At 43.3% G+C, this 19,591-nt stretch overlaps 1 protein-coding gene across 3 annotated transcripts in view; it reads right to left on the bottom strand.

The window, feature by feature from the left end:
- The window catches only part of plcl1 (phospholipase C like 1), a 75,059-nt gene that overhangs the window by 17,485 nt on the left and 37,983 nt on the right, over positions 1–19,591 (bottom strand). The window contains exons 1-7 of one of the 3 annotated variants that reach the window (XM_086220135.1): positions 11,303–11,438; positions 5,607–5,681; positions 5,245–5,532; positions 4,802–5,086; positions 2,871–3,262; positions 435–1,554; positions 162–338 (exon numbers count right to left, since the gene is read on the bottom strand). In XM_086220135.1, coding sequence (XP_086076261.1) covers positions 162–338; positions 435–1,554; positions 2,871–3,262; positions 4,802–5,086; positions 5,245–5,532; positions 5,607–5,624 — 2,280 coding nt within the window. In that variant the 5' untranslated portion in view covers positions 5,625–5,681; positions 11,303–11,438. Of the gene's footprint in view, positions 1–161; positions 339–434; positions 1,555–2,870; positions 3,263–4,801; positions 5,087–5,244; positions 5,533–5,606; positions 5,682–11,238; positions 11,439–19,591 lie in introns of those variants that run through there. The other 2 variants (XM_086220136.1, XM_086220134.1) reach the window with 2 other exon arrangements.

Here is a 19,591-nt window from a genome sequence, read left to right as displayed (position 1 = left end):
TCCAGTCCTGGGTGGATGTGCCCAGTTTAACAATGTATGTAAAAATGAAAAAAAAAGTTGCGCTACAGCTTACAAAACTTCTTACAAAAAAAAGAGCATGGAGACAGTCCACCATACTTTATTAAATAAACTCAAGTGTCAAAGGTCTCAAAATTTCTTACTTGAAACTCAAAGGTCTCATCAAATAGTGGATCGTCCTGGTTCTGTGCAGCAGTGCGTGTCCGCTGCTCAGCACAGTCAGCCGGTACCCCATGCAGCTCAAGAACCACATACGGGTCAATAACCTCCCCTTTGGCCCCCGATCCCTGAGGCTTAGGCAGGTTATGGGCACTGATAACCTGCAAAGTAAAACACAAAGCAGATGGTGTTAAAATAACAATATTCCTATCACGAGACAATTAATAAGAACACATAGTTTTGCCTCAGTAGAGAACCTTAATCCGAAGAGTCTGAGGCGGTACTCCTGGCACACAACCCTGTGTGTGGGCACTGAAATACGACACCTCATCCCTCATTACAGCAGGTCGGAGAACATAACCACACCCCCCATTCTGTGAGAAGCGGCCTCTGTGAAGGTCCAGCATGGCACCAGGTGTCTGCTGGTTTAAGGCCACAAGCTGGACCCCTCCTTTCCAGTATCCTTGTGGGTTGGGGTTACTCGAGTCCAGACGCACTGAGCTGGGCCGCACCCTGGTTAGGTTGCGCTTGGTGAACATAACAAGGTCCTCTGGGCTCTCACTGGTCAGCCGCCCAGCTTCTCCCTCACCCAGGGAACACAGTGTCCAATATGGTTGCTCAGGAGGTATGGGCGTGCCAGGAGAGGAGGGACTGCTAGGTGGTGACTGCTGCTGAGCCTGTTTTTGACTGGCTCTTTGAGCATAGAAGCTACGGCTACCAGTCCGAGCAATGGCCACCAAGTCTGACAGTTCTTTGTGGAGGCGAAGTTTCCTTGGTTGTGAGGGTGGAGGTACCACCAAAACCACACCCAGCTCCTCTTCACCAGGGATGGTCATTCTCCGCCCTGCCAAAGGCCCTCCTCCTCCTATCTCCTCTTCCTCCTCTGATATCTCCCCATCAGAGGCCTCATGCTCTGGAGGAAGCTTCTTGCCCACTAGAAGAATGCGTCCCTTTAGTTGCTCAGGAGAGGGTAAGGTCGTGGCTCGTCCACCCATGCTGACAGGTAGGGCCTCCGGAATGTAAAGACGAGAGCCAAGCACCCTCTTTAGGTGTTGTGCCATAGTACGCTGCTGGGAGGGGGAGCAACGCTGGCACAAGTACACCAAGAGTGGGTACGGAGACGTCAGGAAGGCATACTTATTGATCACCTCCAAAGCCGAGCGAATAGTGACAGGTGCGTGATGGTGGTGATGGTGGTGGTGATGGTGGCAAGGGATATCTGGACCATAGTCGACTCCAAGGAGAGGCTCCCCCTCTGGGCCATCAGTCACTCCCAGCTCCAGGCACCGGCAACCAGACTGCAGGGCCTTGATCAGCCCCCCTAGGTCTGCTCTGCCATGGACCTGGTCATCCAGAAGGTAAGAGCGGTATGAGGTGCTGAGGAAAGAAGAGCAGGACTTTTCAGTGCAATACAGAAAAATGACTGCTTCTAAAAATGTAACAATGAACCACTGTCTGTCTGAAAACACTGCCTAACCCCGTGTATTCAAACAATCGGATTTCTGCAATGGAAGTGAACAAGGAGTGTTCAGAATAAGAAAACACCACACAAACAAAAAATTATAACTGTAATACTTGTTTTCACTCCAGTAAAAGATCGAGACTTCTTCTCTGAACGCAGAGTAACGCGACAAGATCATGGGGCTCTCCATCGAGCCATTCATCCACTGCCATCACGTCATGTTGAAGCAGATTTGTAAACACAACTTGTGAGAATTTAATCTTTTTCATGCACGTAAGAACCCTTTCATCTTTTACTTGAACTTGTGGAAAATAAGAGAGAAAAGCATTGTATGCATGTATTTGTCGAGTGTATAATGTAACACAGGAACCATATTTCTAATTGAATATGTATTTTTCCTCAACTGTTTGTTTGGGTGATGTGCCAGCATTCTGGGAGGCAAAAACAACATGCAGATGAGTAAACATGATCATTAAAAAAAGGAAACAAAGAAAAACTGTATTTATATGGCATTGTTCCAGTGGGGTTCCCATTGTAACACCATTATCCAACAGCTCTTCATTTCACACAGGAGTAAACACAAGCAGGCAGCAGTTTCTATCCAACTATTATCAAATTAACAACCTTGTAAAAGAGTCCTACATTTTCTTTACTGGAAAGATAACCCTGAATACTGAGAATATACTTATATTCCAGTATATTTAAAGGTAACATAGAAAAGTCTTTGCAGAGGGGCTGTAACTGATGGGTTTAGACACTGAGTTGGACGATTCAGATATGAAGGTTGATGTTATTTAAAAAGCTCATGGGAACATTAAGTAGACCTAGCGCTGTAGGCCAACACTTGTGGGGAGGGTGCTTCAGGGTCAGTCATGTGGCATTCAGGGGGGTGGGAATTGGGGGTGTTCCCATTCAGTATTAAGCATGCTCACGTATTATACATACAGGAAACATGGTTCACCCCTGGAAATCTAAAAAAAAAAACCATCAACAAATGTCAAATGAATTAGTCTTCATGTGTACGACTTAAACAACAGAGTGACAAGTCTGTGCGCAGGGCAAGCACATTTCACCATCCTTTCATTACATGTTGAGTGATGCCAAACCTTTGTTCAAAACCTTGCATTTTCCTGGTGAGTTGAGCAGGTATTCAGTAAGTTCTTCTATCAGTGAGGTTTCTCAATTCCCAGTTGCTCATGAACACACTATTAGACAGGAACACCAAACCCACCTGATGTAGTAGTGGGACAGAGTCATGTTCATGTCCTGGCAAACTCCCAGGTGCTCCGGGTCGAGTAGCTGGCACTCAGGGGACTGCAAGTATCGTGCAAATCCATCTATACCCAGCAGCCCCCTCTCTCTGCCCTGGGCGGAAGGCTCGTAGCGCTTCAAGAGCTCCCAGCAACCCTCAGTTGAGGCCAGAGACAAACCCTGCTCCGTCTCCAAGAAGAGGCGGAGGTCCTGCGGGTCCAGACACTCTCTGTCCTTCGACAGTTGCACCAATAAGAAGTAGACATCAGGCCGTGTGCAAAGCTCGCAGTAGGCCTCCTGGAACTCCTCCCGTGTCACATGGGAGGTCAGCTTCTCCTTGCTACGCTGAATCTCTTTGAAACGCAGACGCACCTGTGGAAAGGGACAAGATTTCGATTAAATTGAAGAGAGGTACGATGAAGGCAAATGTGCGAATGTGAGATGGAAGATAATTTGCAGGCAAACATTATGCCTTGTTCATTAAATGGAGTTGGTAAATTTGATTAAATTTCGGTTATCTTGTTTCAGTGAGGATATTGAAGTGACCCACATACAACGTAGTAATAATGTTCTTACTCACTCTCCGCCTTCTCTCTCTCTCATCTCTTCATTTTGGTCTGTTTCTTCTTCTTTCTGTCTAGACCAATAGAACTTTCAATCTTCTCCATGTGTTTAGTATAATAACAGCTGGCTGTCTGCTACTCCCATCTAATCAACCTATAGCATGTACGGCTGCACTAAAAACATCAACATGGGAAGAAAAAGCCAAAAATCTCTGATTACTTGTTCTGCTGCTGAAAACACAGTATCAAACCGTGGGATCAAACTCCTGCAGTGACTGTAGATAAGGTGAATGGAGAGCTACTGTTTTGGCATGCCGTCATGATTAGGGTTATTTTACCATGTTGAGTTTGTTTTCTGTGGCTGTTGCCAGGCAACCCTGTCAGCCACTCTGGGACTTATTTCTCGCTCGGTTATTGTGGTTCCATTCATAACATGATTGAAATGATCGAGGCGAGCCAGACCAGGAGGTTTAAAATCGGATCTATAACCGGCACAGGATACCAGATCACCGAGCATTAGAGCACATTATTCAGACAGTATGGATGGACCTGTAGAGGCAGGTAGGTACAGTCTGTGTGTTACACCAAGACCTGCACAACAGCAAAAACACACAAAGATCACAACTAAAATACTCCAATGTGTTAACAAGACAATTTTTTTATTGTTTCGTGTCAATGTTTGCGACATATTATTTTTCTGTCAAAACCCTTTTAAATATTAAAGAGACTGCTTTCAGTTGCTTGTAAATGTTTCAACGAATGAACCAAATTCTCAGGGTATTGAAATAAAAATAAAGCAAAAATAAACAAAGAAACAAGAAACTCGTCAAGACAGAAGACAACCAGAGTGAAAACACTGGTGAAAATATAACCCTAAAAACCCTCCAACTTTGCCATTTCAATAACAATACGACACGGTTCAACTGTACCTCGCTTTAAAAGGGAATGGTGGTGACGATCATTACATCTCCCATGAAAGCAGCGTCTGTCTGTTCACAGTACAACTCAAAAGGTCGCAGAGGGATTGTGGTGCTAGCTCGATCAGCTGCACTCAATGTGGTGGCAGATTTTTCTGAAATGTCACTGTATTTTAAATTAGTGAGTGTGTTTAGACTGCCAACCAGTCCTTTAAATTGTTATTATTTATTATCACACATTTAGTTGATGTTGTCTTTCAATTTCATCATTTTTAAAGACGAACTAATGAGACAATGTAACTGTACTTGACCTTATGCACGACAGTCTACTCAAATGTAACCATCAACCTAACAACTGCATAATTTTACAACTTTTATGTGCATTAACCTGGAATGACTGTACTTTTTCAGATGATCCAGAACCCTCTCACCTTGGCTTCCTTGATGCCAGGACACAGTTTACAGACAGTTGTGACCGCAATGTCCTCCGACACAATGCCGTAGCCATCTTCATCCACCTTGGCGAATTCCGCTGCCAGCCACTCGCTCCTCATCTTGCTCCCCAGGCTGCCCTCTACTGACACACCTCCTCCTTCACCTAGTCCTCCTCCACCTCCACCTGCCCCTCCAATGATTGAGGGATGGGCCAGCAGGTAACGAAGGCCTGTCACCCAAATGTTGGCCACATCTGCTGACAATGCAACCAAGTCCAGGGACTGAAGGAAGAGACGCAGCACCGTGAATCCGAAAGAAATGTGAAGTTTGAGTTTATGATGTCTTATCATTTTTTCATTATAAAAATGAAGTTTCCACATAAATGTAGATTTTCTGGTTCATGATAAAATTCCAACCCAAGGGTTTAATTTCTTCTTACCTGGTAGTCATCCCCGTGTATGATGGAGAAGGCCGCCTCTTCAGCCAGGTGTTCGGAGAGGGGGCCGTTATGGAGGAAGGTCTCGGTGCTCTTTCCAGTACGGACCTCTCGGATGCTGGAGACGTCTAACCGAGCCCGGTCCCCATCCTTCTTAGACGGTTCCCAACGTAAGCAACTCAGGTCAGGCTCCAGGGTGTAGAAACGACAGTAGACCCTGGAGTTGGGCCGGATCTTCTTCAGCTCACATCCGCCTTGCATGAATGCCAAGCAATCTGCTGCACTGCTTACCTGAATAAGAGTATCGCTTTATCACTGTGTTTCATTGCAAAAGTTATTTCTTAAGAACAATTTTTTTTTTTTACCTTCTTCTCTGAGGGCATGCTGCTGAAAGAGACAGTCTTCTTTCTCCCTCCACCCACCTTCTGCACAGAGGGATCCTTGAAAAAGAATTAAAAAAAAAAAAAAAAAGATAGCCAGAAGGTCAAATGAGAAGAATTGTTTCTGAATGTGGAAAAAAAAAAACACAATAAAATTCAATCTAAAAATGTCACAGTCCATGCTCACTATACTTTAGGTGAGCTAGTGGAAAGCTCAGAGTAGGCAGAAGAGTTTAAAAATGCACAAATGCAAGTATGCATCATTTTCTAGAAAAATAGAGCTGTACATAAAAAAAAATGTAACAATTAATCTATGCCCTTGGCCTCCTTCGTAAAGCTTACAAGTTAGGAAGGGGAGGTTTATGAGTTTGGCCCTGTTGTTTAGACCAGCACTGCACTTGCTAGAGAAGCACCTGAAGGATGCGGTTTACGCATCGCTTGCAGGTGTATTTCACAGCTTTCATCCTTTCCCTCTTTCACTGCCACTCAGTAATCCTCTTTCCTAAATTTAGACAGAATCTCTTTTGTTTTTTCTCCGTCTTCTTTGTCAGTGAATCCTTATTTAGGCTGGAGAACTGGCTTACAAGAGGATTTTTCCAAACAGGGATGGAAGAACTGAACGTACTGTAAGTGTCTTTTTTTATCTGCAGCTTTTAGAAGAGTGTTAGGAACACAGGTCAGGTTTTTTTTTGGGGGGGGGGGTTGTTTTGATGACATATGGAGCTAGAACAGGTATGCTAAACTGCTAATTTAGTATTAAATAATCTTTTAGATCAGTCACATAATGGAAAAAGAGTACAACTTGATGAAGAAGAAGCCTTCAACGTTAGTAGACACATTATAACTAAAATTCATCCGCAGCGTTTAAGCCATTGAGTCTCGGTCAGGAGTGCTGATACGTCCACATACACGTATGACATAGGGAAAACATGCCAACTCCACACAGAAATCACCAGGGACGGTTCAGGCTTGAAGCCTGTATAATGTGGTGCCTTCATATCTGAAAAACTCATAGAACCCTACCCTACTATCCAGCTACAACCCTCCACTACTTACTTGTGGTTCCTAGAGTCACTAAAGTGGAATGGTAGATTGGTACAAGTCAGAACTCAGTCCAAAAAAAGGTCATACGCTACATATTACAATAGTTTTGTATTGCTAATGTCTGTATTTGCGTTTGAAAAATCATAACAGTGCTGTTAATTTGTGAAGATTACTTTGCTTTTTTTCATAGAGTTTATTTTCAGCAATAATCCAAAATCCTACGTAAAAACCCTATTGGATCGCAGCCGAGGAAACCCATGGCGGCTTGGCCTACAAAAATGTGTGCACTGCAGCACTCCGTTTTCCAGTTAGCTTAAAAAATAAAAATAAAATAAACATCCACAGAAAAGCAAAATGCTGTTCAAATGTAAAGGTCCGTGTCCTATTGAGCTGCCCAGCAAGGAGCCTTGTTTCCTTTCTCTGTTAATCTCCATCAAGTGACAAATTGATTGGCGGCTTCATCTCTGCTCGCTGAGCAAATGTCAAATCAAGATAACTTTCATTAGCTATATAGTGAGGTAGTTTCACCAACTGCCCTGACAGCAGCTGCTCACCGATATGTAATGAGCAGACAGCCGAAATAATTACTTGTGCTCTAAAGACCTTTTTCCATCAACCCACTTCAGTCAGCAGTCCTTTGTACGGTTTCAAGTCATATAATGGACCGATAGTCAAAGCTGCACTAAAGGCTCTTTTTTTTCCAACTGCTGAAATGTTTTTAGAGCTAAATGGCCCTTGAACAGGGACAATGAATGGCAACATTTATATTTATATATATATACAGAGACAGAGAGAGAGAGCTAGATAGATATAGATATATACACACACACGCACACACACATATACATATACATTTATGATACAAAGATCACCTACATATCACAGCATACCTTCTCCCTTCTACAAAAATGTCTCATGAACGCTGGAGTAAGAATATAAAATGTTATTATTCAGCATTTACAATTTTATCCTGGAACTGTTTTTTTCTGCCCATGCCTGTTTTTTTTTTTCAATTTATTTTAGCCGTTGTCGCTTTTGTAAATTTTACAATTTGAAGAATCATTCAGAATTTCTATGACTTGTTCTCCTTTTGTGCTAACAGGTTGCAGAGAACATCCATACCCTCTGAGGTACAGAGAGGATCTGCCCCTGCTAAATCTCCATTACCAATCACAGACAGACAGATTGAGCACATATGTGATGAAAATGTGGGCAGATTTTCCAACATCTGCTTTGCATCCTAAGACCTAGAACACTTTTTATTGTGCAGCAGAGAGAGTGAAGCCTAAATACACAGCACTCCCCTGCGCTCTCATCTGGTATCACGTAGGTAAATAGCCACCTAATTAGTCAAGAGGACGTGTGAAACTAAATATTGTTTCGGCAAGATTGGATCTTTTGAGTGTGTGTGAAGAAGTGTGTCACAACCAGACCTACATATCAGTAACCCATCATCATCATCATCAATAATGAAAACACCAGCAGCAACCTGAGCTCCGGTCGGTCTCTGTGGCTCTGTCTTAGCGCCTCATTCAGCAGATTTCAGTTTTCATTCATATTTAATCTACTGTTGATCCGATTTGTATGTGACAAGCAGATTCATTGTGTCGAAGGAAAACGATGCGCCAACCCAAATAGACTAGTATGGGTCGGCTGATTTCTACACGTGCGTCGTGGGTAACTCACAACAGTAGCAGGGTAGTATTCGCATTCATGTGCCTATCGCTCTAGCTGGACGACACCACCATGAGGATATGAAGTCCAGCTGATCAAGGGGGGAGCGACTAGTGCTGCTCAATGGCCTGCACTCTGCCTCCTGACAGGGGAGCAGTAAGTGCCCCATACGGAGTGCAAATAATATGTAGTGTTGTGAATTTATAGCATTTAATTACAAACTGTCATGTCATGCCACTGTTTTTGGGCTGGAAAGTTCCTTCTTGACCATACGACCCATGCACCCGCTCAGAAAGACCTCCACATGAACCACTGGATGGGTGTCGTGTTCGAAACACTTTTGGGTGAAAATAGGTGTATTTTAGAATTGATAGCATGAGAACAGCTAAACACAATAGTGATTACCTAAGAGAGAACGAGAGTCCAGTCCCATTCACTGCACTAACATATATTGATTTCCGTTTCCAATACTCCCACACACCCCAGCCGCTGGGAGATTCAGCGAGAGGCAGCAAGGTCAGGGTTCTCAATAAAGGCTATTTTGCTTGTTTGTCTTTGTTCACGTAACTGTCCCACAAAATGTCTTTTTATTAAGTTGGTGAGAGGAGGCTGGACAGACGGGCTTAGTAAAAGCAGGTCAGCGGGTATTTATGTGGACAGAGCAGGATGGGGGCGGCCATGGACTCATGTGTCAGTGATGCTGAGGGGCATGGACATTGGCGAACATTGATGTTGTGGCTGATGGTACTAATCCAGAGCGTGTGTGTGTGTGCGTGTGTTCCATATGAACATGTTTCCACTGTCATTTTGATATCTCTGTGCATGACACACTATGCCATCCAGGAAACTACGGCCCCGTCCCAGTAAAGCCTTTAATGCTGCGCTCTATTTGGCCTAAAAGGGCATCTATGAGTTATAATCCAGCGTCTACATGAAGCTGCGTCTCCCTCCCTCTCCAGTTTGTTGTACTTTGACGCTCGCTTTAGCTCCAATTTGATCATTCTCTCTGCCGCTGAGTTGCTGCCAGGGAAAAAATCGCAGTACAGATGGAGAGAGATGGTAAAGAAAAATGGGAGGAAAACTGGAAGGAAAAAAGAAAAATTAAGAGATTTGGTTCAAAATGAAATGAGATAGAACGAGTTGGAGAACAGAGAGAGAACAAAAAGATGGCTCATCATTGTTCGCAAAACAGAAAAAGGGTAGTTAACTGAATAAAAGAGGGAGATGAAAAGAGCGTGGAGATGCAAAGAGTGGGCACACGGATCAGGAGAAAAGAGCAGAGGTAGAATAAACAGAAGACAATAGGTCATTGTGCTGAACAGGCCTGGACAGCAGATGAAGTGCTTACAACAGCTGGCTGCTCTTCACACAGTATAAATTATTCCACAGACCTGAAGAGAGCCAGACGAGCTTTACTGCCAAAGACAAGGTGGTAGAACATAGTGAAACAATACACAGTTTTATACTTTAGCCAGTGCTGAGCTGATTCTATCAGTCAGTATTGACATTTACATGTCAGTGGATTCAGGAGACCATCCATCTTACAAATACATGCATTTATAGTTCGAAGAAAAGGGGGGAAAAGGGGGAGGGGGCTTTTGTTCTATTAATTAACTGGATTTTGATTTTTTTTTCGATGTTGTATTATGTTTTGTACCTTCATTTGAGCTACTTATTTGCATTTTGTCAGATAAAGGGAAAATATAGCCATTTTGGTGTGGCCTACATATTTTGAACAATGCAACCACTGACAGTAAATATCCAAGTTTTTATTTGTCACAGAAAAATGGAGAACCTATTCTGTTAGAAGATTGCAGTCACAACAAAATGAAAAGTAATGATTGGAACAATTTGTATGCTGTTATTTGTTGTTATGGCTCTGCGCGAGAGGAGGAAGCCTTCTAGCAACATTTACACACACAACTAGGGCTGTAGAGATAAACTAATCTCGCGATACGATACGATACAATATATTCTGCTCACGATACGATATATATCACGATATTCAGCTCACGGTACGATGTATATCACGATATTCTACTCACGATACAATTCGATACACTTATATCATTTTATGAAAGATATTAAAGGGAAAAAGTGATCTGGCAACCAATAATTCAATTCGTGGGTGACGATAGCATAGCAGGGCTCCATTGTAGTCACCATGCGCCTAAAGCCGGTGTATTCCACCGCCGAATAAGGTCTCAAATCCTGACAAATAAAGTAGGCAATGGACTCCGTAATTTACTGCGACCTCGGTGAAGACGATGGGAACTTTTGGCAACCACCGCCGTCACTGTCCAGCGTGGTTTGTTTCGGGTCGTGCCGCAGCTTCTTTGGCTCGGTCTCAGTTAGCATTTCCTTGTCCAGGTGATGACGTTTTAGGTGGGCTCGCAGGTTGGTGGTATTTCCAGAGTACTTAACGTTTGTGTGACACAGTTTGCAAACCGCCATACTTTTGTCTAAATCCTCACTTTCTTTTTTGTTTTTGAAACCAAAATGCTCCCACACATCTGCGTTTAAGCATGCAGGCGCTGGATTTATACTCGCCAACAAGGTTCCCTCTAAGCTGCGCGCTTGTGCAATCGCACACCGCTCACACATTCTTAGTGCACAAGAAAATCTATGCTGCGTATCAACTCGATGAGTGATAGGTGTCCAGCCAATGATACGATAAGGTTCACTTAGGCTACGCAGCCAATCATAGCATTGACATGCTTGTGTAGGTGCCCTGGCCATACGCGCCATGGCACCGTGCAGGTTAGCTTGCTAACAACAGTGCGGCAGAGATAAGAGACAGTGACGGGAGCTCAGCGGTTGAGTTGTAAACCCCGAAAATATTAAAAGTAAACTAATAGAAGTTGCGGCTGTAATTTGATTCTTTTAATAAGCCATGTACCTTGCTATGCTCCCAGGTGTTGAACAGGTGTGTGGCCACAGCGTGTACAACTGACGTTACTCACATTGATCCTCAGTGTGCTCAGGGAGCTTGTGTGTATGCCACATGAGAAATTAGAGGAAACAATGCTCGCTGCCACTCTCCTGAATCTCTCAGCTCTAACTGTCTCAGAAAGGCATCAGCGTCTGGATAACTAGAAATGCTCTACAGCAACACTAGTGGCTGGCAGACCTAATTGCTCTTCCTGCAAAGCGCGGGACACGGGGGAATTGAATGCGGCTTAATGTATCGATACTCTCTGAAACAAAATATCGATATACATCGCAGAATTGCTTAGCTCTACACAGAGCCATGCTGATATGAACACCTGACGATAGTTAAATACATGTATGTGCAGCACTCCTAGTGAAAAGAGCATTTTTGCTAAAATTGGTGAAAATATAAAATGGATAGAAGATTATGAGGTTGAGCGTTGACGTTAGCAATAAGGTTTGATGCAGTTAATGTGACAGTTAGCAGTAGAGGTGTTGAGGTCAAGGCTCTCTGCATACCAGTTTAGCTCTAAACCAAACTGGGCTATTGACGCAGGAGTCTCATCCAAAACATGTAAAAGTGTTGCAACCAAAGTGGTCATGGTTTTCCACAGGAGTGCCTTTGACATGAGTCGAGCTCCAATTATTATGTATTTGTGCCATTGAAACAGAGTATTCAAATGTACTTCTACTGTAAAGGCTAACAGAAGCTTGTGTGCTGTTACCCAGTTCAGCACAGTGTCATTCAACAGCTGCAATACACACACTCAATAAACTTAAATGAACTGAAAGCGGCAATGGAACATTAATGAGAAAATCCATTTACTACAGTGACTAACCTCACACACACACACACACACACACACACACACACACACACAAGCCCATATACTGCCCCTGACCCCTGCTTCAATCTTTCCATTCAGCTCACTGCACACTGCTGACACACCCACCAAACACCTGGCAGTTGCATAAATCTAGCTCAAATCTGATCCCAGGATCTGATGCCATGATCTGGCTAATGATCCCTCAGCACATTGGCAGTAGATTACCACAATAGATTACCGCCCCTGCTGCAGGCATCCACAGTCTTAACAGCTGCTAATCTGCAGCAAGGGATGGGTTTCTGTGTACGACCGTCAGTAAAACAGCCCGCAACTGTGCAGCTGTGAACACACACATGCTGTCGGTACACGCTAACATAGAGAGGCAGGCACGATATGAAAAGAGTTAAACACTTGGTAAAAAGGAACGTGGTGATAAAAACATCAACAATAGCCATCTCTATAAGCCAGTGGAATATTTTACTATCACTGGATGGATTGCCATACTATCTCGTTGTTGTTTGTTTTTACGAGCATTCATGGTCCCCAGAGGAAAAGGACTTTTTGCTGGATGAATTCCTCGACCAGTGGTTCTCAACTTCCTCACACCGCCTCAGCAGACCAGCACACCCTCACACCGGCCTCGGCTAGTTTTAGAGGTGTAAATGTAACAGGTTTGATGTTGTGTTGTGAAATATGAACTCTAACCACAATAACAGTGGTAAAAGTGAGCGTATTATAACAGGTGGAGAAGGCTGCAGCACACCTGCCCCGACCCTATTAAGTGTGTGAGGCTCTTCAAGCCTGATTCTCATGCTAAACTGCAAAGACACACTGACACGGCTTGTTGAGAGATGAGATGGACAGAATGTAATGAGCTTGAAATTAAGTCAGTGTGAAGGAGCAGTGAGAGGATGAAATCCCACTTTGAGGGAATTGTATGGAAGCGATATGCCTAATTATTATCTGTGAACACAAGTGTTGCTGTATGAGCCTGTGTGGGGGAGTGTGTGTGTGCAGATATTACATACCACTGATTGGATATGGGTGAGTTACCTATTAAAAAGGTGTCAAAACTTTGATCCCTGTAGTATCTATGGATTTTTGTTACCTTTTAAGAGGATCCCTAAGTGGAACCTAATCAGGTGTAAGCAACACAGTGCATATTCAGGTGTCGCTACCACGGTAAAACATGTTTTCAAGAAACAAAAACCTCTTTGAGCTTGCATTCCCTTGCTAGTGGATACAAGTAGTTAAGCTAGCTGACTCGGCGCTGAAGCAATTCCTCGAGTGGAACTCCACTGATTCCAAAATTAAACACCAGGTGTTATTTCACATCTGCTCGGTAGGCACTGAGTTTCATGTGTTATAAAAGATGCAAACTCAAGGGCAATGGGGCTTTGGGCTGTTGTGTCCTATCACTACACAAGGAAAGTTGTACCTGGTGTGTTTTTTGTCTATTGATAAAGGTGCAAAAGGTTTTGGAAAAAGTGTATTTAAAACAGCTTCCTCTACTGCGAGCATAAATTGTAGCTAAGCTAACTAGCAGTAAGCTGTCTGGTGGTGGTCCGTTGCTGCATAATACAGTAGAGAGGGGAGACAAAATGACAATGATCATATTTCCCAAGAAGTCTGCATGTTCCTTTAATCTCTACTGCTACTACTACTACTACTACTACTACTACTACTAATAATCCATTGTCATCTTCCGCTTATTCCTTACTAGTAAGGGTCGCAGGGGGGCTGGAGCCTATCCCAGCATCTACGGGCAAGAGGCGGGGTTCACCCTGGACAGGTCGCCAGTCCATCGCAGGGCCAACATACAGAGACGAACAACCATTCACTCACATTCATACCTACGGTCAATTTAGAGTATTAATCAGCCTCGTCCCCTCTTGATGTCTTTGGACGGTGGGAGGAAGCTGGAGTACCTGGAGAGAACCCACACAGGAACAGGGAGAACATGCAGACTCACACAGAAAGATCCCGCGCCCGAGCCGGGACTCGAACCTGTAAGGCCACAGTGCTAACCACTGCACCACCGTGCAGCCCTACTACTACTACTACTACTACTACTAATAATAATAATAATAAGCATTGTAACTCTTCAGTTACGGTTTAACCAGAAGTAAGTGCTTCAAGTAGAAAGTTGAAGAAAGGAATTGAACTTTGTATGATGCAGAAGTAAATCTCTGGCCTCATGACTGTAGCATGAGCTGTTTCTAACAATGTCAAATTGTGTTGGATGAGTCTCACAGCGAAGGTCCAACAGCGAGAGCTTTGTGTGATTACGTTACATTATGTGTTGGTTGCTTGTTTGAAGGTTTCTTAGAAGTTCCCTGTTCTACCATGTGAAACATAAATAACATGACTATTTTGAAAAATGTTTTTATTGGATGAAAGCAGTTTTATTGTTCTGGATCCTCCTAAGGTAATACAGTAATCTGTGAGATGATTGGTTCCGGTATTCCATATCATACAATATGTTTACTGATGATGGTTTTTTTCTGGCTGAAGACATTTAGCCCAGAGAAACAATTGGGCCTGTTCACTTCCCCACTGGAGGACGACATCAGGGGTTCTCCTGCCACGGGGTCTGACTTTTTTTCTCACAGGAAGTGTGAGGAGGTAAATGTTTCCTTTGTTATTGTTCAGTGGTGCATTGAGTTTAAATCTGATCTGTTCTGAAAAGCAGACACCTGCTTCTTCTTCCTCTTTTTTTTTTTTTTTTTTGCCTTTTCTTTCCAATTTAGGATTGTGTGATTTGTAAACTCTGTTGGGTTGTTTGTTGTGAGCCAAAAGGTCTGGTTCCAGGGAAACCATTGTCTACAGTAGGAACACGGTTGTTGTGATTAATTAGAGAAGAGTTTGCTAGGAAGCAGACAGTGTGAGACTAAAGTGGGAAGGACATGCTTCGCCCTGGGGTACCCTTCAAGAGCATCACTGTTGCTGAGGTGAAGTGGACGACGCTTAATGTTTCTCTTGACCAACTGTACTAAGAAAGACAAAAATGGAATCAAATAAATCAGTGGAAAGATAACATTTTGAAGAAGAAGAAGACTATGTCTTTTAACTGCCATGAGCCACTTAGGAAATGTGTCAAACTGAAAAATAGTTTTGATATAACGTCACTTTATTTTGTAATTTGTCCCGTGTCTCATGAAACAGGCAGTTTTTCCACACATAACATAATTTTTAATCACAAGACTGCAACATCAAACATTGCAATTAAGTTCCTGGAGCTCATCCCTTCAGTAACTCGTTTCAACCTTCAACCACTGGGGTCCATTTTGAAGAAACTCTGCTTTCACAGCTAATGGGGGAGATTTTCAGTGTTGTCCTTCAATTCTGAAAGGCTATGCCAAAACCTTATACAATAAATGTGTCTGCTCTGGCTTGATTTTTGTCAAAGTGGAGTAAAAAGTCTGGATCTTTAGAGCTTTAATAAATCCTCAGTTAAATCCTTGTAAACACACAGCAAAGAGGTTCGAGGGAAAGATTAAGACAGCAAGAGTGCACGTTTCCTCAAAGGTTAATACAAATGGAACGCACAGAAACGTCTGAAGCAGAACAAGTGTACAAGACCAAGGGGGAGTGTGTGGATTCCCCTTTAGCCTTTGTAACTGAAGGATTAAGCCTATTTTGTGATCATGTGGAAGGTTTTTATAGATTCACCTGGTCCCACTGGTCTCCATGGGACATTGATTTTCCCCTCAGTAATTTCACAATTGCATGCCCTTGTTTGTTCCTATAATTAACCAGTTAAGACTTGTCACAAGCATTTTCATTCTGTTCAGACCAAGAGTTTGAAATACAATGGGCTTGCTCAAGGTCAAATACTCAGAGAAAAGTTCATTTGGTAAAACTAATCCTCTCCAGAATTTTGTGATTTCTGACGCAAAACAAACAGCTCCAGCTTTAGAAGTTCCTACTCTCTTGTGGAACACTCATGAATATAGTATGGGTGTGATGAAACGTACAACACCCATGGAGGTCTTGCTCCCTCCGGCCACTGGTCGAATCTCAGGTGTCTCTGGTTCCGCATAAGTTTCTCCTCATCAGTGTGTCAGAGTCCTTCCTCACAGGCAAACTGTCCTGCTCCGTATGAGAACTACCCTGAAAATGATCAGCTTGATAGATTTCACAATGGTATTTCTGTGTTTTTCACAAATGAGATCAGAAAAACCTTCCAAAACACTGTATGTTCCATTTTCAAATTCATGATATAAAAAGCTGTTTATGAATCATTTACTTTGTTAAACCGTCACCAACCTTTGGGTTTGGGTTTCCGGTCAAACTAGGTTTGATCAGGCTCATGTAAGACTTTGATGTTCCAGATAATTTGACAGATGTCGTCTCACGATCTGCTTCATAATCTACAGCTGGTTGGACAGATCTGTATCTAAGCTGGTTACATAACACTTTTGGATCATTTTCTCTGATATCTCAGAGGTTGTGATACTGTTTTATCAAGCCATGTGTACTGTGACCTCTGTAAAAATCAATGATTCCAAAACTTATTCCCATATCAACTAATGTCATGATACAGCCGGATGTAAAAGTTGACTGTTTGTTGGAAATTCCGTAGGAGTTTGAGTTGATTTGTATTGATATCTTAGTTTTTAGTGGATGAAAAATATCAAACAGATAAATAGAAAGAGTCAAACCAGTGGAGATCATCTAAATGTCAAGTTCACGTATCACTCTCTCTGAGACAAAATGATCGATTCAGTATCAACAACTTTCATCTGCGTTTTTCAGTGTATTTGAAGCTTGCATGCACAATGAGTGAGCGTCTAGAGAGATCAGTGGTCTTGGAGGGTCTAGGCGTTCTTGCGAAAGACACAATTTGCCTGATAGAAATAATCACTGAAGTTACAAAATTAAATTGAGAGTAGCTGAAGGCTTGGACATGGATGGGCGTTTTCACATAAGAACGTGTGTCCTTTAAAAATAATGAATGAAGGATGGTGACAGAGGCTAAAAGTATTATTAATGTTGATTGCATCACTGAGCCCAGGTTTGTTCATGTGGAAAGGCTGTAGGAACTATGCCTTTAAATGACACCTGAAAAGCTGAGGGGCTCCTCAGAAGTGGCGTTCTATTTATACGCCAACCCCTAATAGCATATTGGTCTTGAGTATCACTGAAACTTCTGCTGTGGAGAAGATTGTGAGTGACAGCAGAGTTGTTGGGGACTTTTTAATCATGGCCTTCTGCACCACAGGCTCACACACACACACACACACACACACACACACACACACACACACACACACACACACACACACACACACACACCATTAACAAGCTCGGCCGACTCTCTGGCTGTCTGCCCGTCTGACCTCATATAATGAAGAGAAACTGTGATGGATTTCAACAAGGCTTCACCTTGACCACCACCCCCCCCCCCCCACACACACACACACACACACTCACACACAAAGAAACTCTTACCATACCACACCCAACTAAAAATCAATGGTCAAAACAACATGTGAGGCTTAAATCCTGGAAATTTGGAACATGCATAACTGCTGCGGCAGCCTGTGCAGACACATTTGGTGGTCTCAGCGGCCAATAAAGCCCACTCCCGTCTGTAACACACCACACATAAATTAAACCTATTGTGACACCAGAGGACATACCAAACCCAGCCAGCCAGAGAGGAGTGCAAGCTCTCCTTCATGTCTAGACAATTTCTCCTAATGTACCTCGCTCTCCATCTTCTTTTCTCTCCTTGTGTCCCTCCCTTCCATTTTTCTCTCCAGAATCCAATCAGCAATTGTCGCTCCCCTCCTCTGACTTTTATCTCCCTCTCCCTGTTGCTCACATTTCCTCTTTCTCTACTTCCTTGCCCTATACCCTTTGTCTTTTCTTTGCCCTTTACCTTCTTTTCTCCTCCTCCTCCATCCCTCCATGTGGGCATTAGTGCTGTCAAGGGAGGCCTGGAGGGGGTCTTTAGGCAGCGGCCACTAGGGACCCTTATCCAAAGGGATGACACACTTCCAAGTCAAGAGGACATTTGTTATGTAACAGCTTTAAGCTTCCCAACTTCTCTGGTGGGCCTCTGACTTGGCTGATATCTACAAATGTGTGTGTGTGTGCACACACACACACACACACAGATAAACACACTTGGAGCGAGAGAGAGAGAGAGAAAGAGTGAGAGAGGGGGGGAGAAAAGATTAAGCTGCAACTGGGATCAAGAGAACAGAGTAAGTGGGAGAAGTGACAGACGGGGAAAAGAGGGGAGGGGGCATAGAGGAGGAGGAGGACAAAGTGATAGATTAAGAAAAGAGAGGAAGGCAAAGCGATATGAGGCGGGGCAGGAGATGGTGGGAGAGGAGAGAAAAGAGAGCCTTGAACATTAATTAATGGCGGGAGAACAGGAAGAAAGAAACAGGAAGAGGAGCAGAAGCGGTCAGGAAGATATCCCCAAAAAATCAGCTCGGATTAAAAAAAACAAAAACGGAATGCTCTATTCCTGCTCTCATGAAAACAAAGATGAAGAGAGGGAGTGAGGGAGGGAGGAGAGACAGTTGGATGGCAGCCTTGAACATTTCTGAAAAGGAGATGTTTAGTAAATGGCCTGATGAATCTTTAAGAGGAGTGGAAGGAAGGGAGAGGAGAGCGAAAGCAGCATGACTAGGAACCAAATGAAGGAAAGAAATCATTCTGAATTATTGACTGTAAGGCAATTAGATGGAGATGCTACATCTCTAGTGGTTTATCATGATATGAACAATACATGTGGGCCACATCTGAAGTATGGAAATGTGCAGTTATGTGTCTCCTGGTGAGGACATGCTAGAGGATAGTTGTGCAGTTTGAGGACATTTTGGCTGATGGTCACAATTTTAGAGTGCTTGAGGATTAAGACTTGGTTTTGAGGTGAGAAGGTTAGTTATGCTGTTCACTTGTGTTGGGTTGGATAATGTAGGGTACTATGGAAACATAAATGTTTGTGTGTTCTTCCTGTTAAAGGTACAATTTGGAGGAGAGGAACAAGTTAGCGCCAATGACCTCAATTGCCCCCTGGTGGTTGGCCCGCTAACAATGAAAACCCACTCACGGTGAAATTATGTTACATGAATTTCCCCTAAAGATGGTTTCTGTCGCTATTATCATGCTGATGGAAGTGCAACAGTTCACTTTTCTATGAAGAGGCATTCGATGCTCTTGACAGACTCATGACATCACCAGTATACGGGTTACTTTGGTTTGATTTTCCTACAGGAGGAACTGGATATACAGTCTATGGTCCATTCCTATCAACACATGGAGATGCTAACTTCCTTAGCACATTAGCTGAGAGTTAAATTGAATTTACCGGTTGATTTCCATTCTCACACTGGACTACAGTCACAAGTTAGGGTTAGTGGACAAGTGGACACAAGTGGACTAGCAGCAGTTGACAAGGCCGCAGGCAGGGCTGCAAAGCTTGGCAAATCATACCTAAATCTACTGCTCGCTGTCCACAGCAGGGGGCACAAG

This window comes from Aulostomus chinensis, chromosome 12 (assembly GCF_037954235.1).
Source record: "Aulostomus chinensis isolate RoL2024-O1b breed Wild chromosome 12, RoL_Achi_v1.0, whole genome shotgun sequence".
Taxonomy (NCBI): Eukaryota; Metazoa; Chordata; class Actinopteri; order Syngnathiformes; family Aulostomidae; genus Aulostomus; species Aulostomus chinensis.
This window is presented reverse-complemented; position numbering and strand designations above follow the sequence as displayed.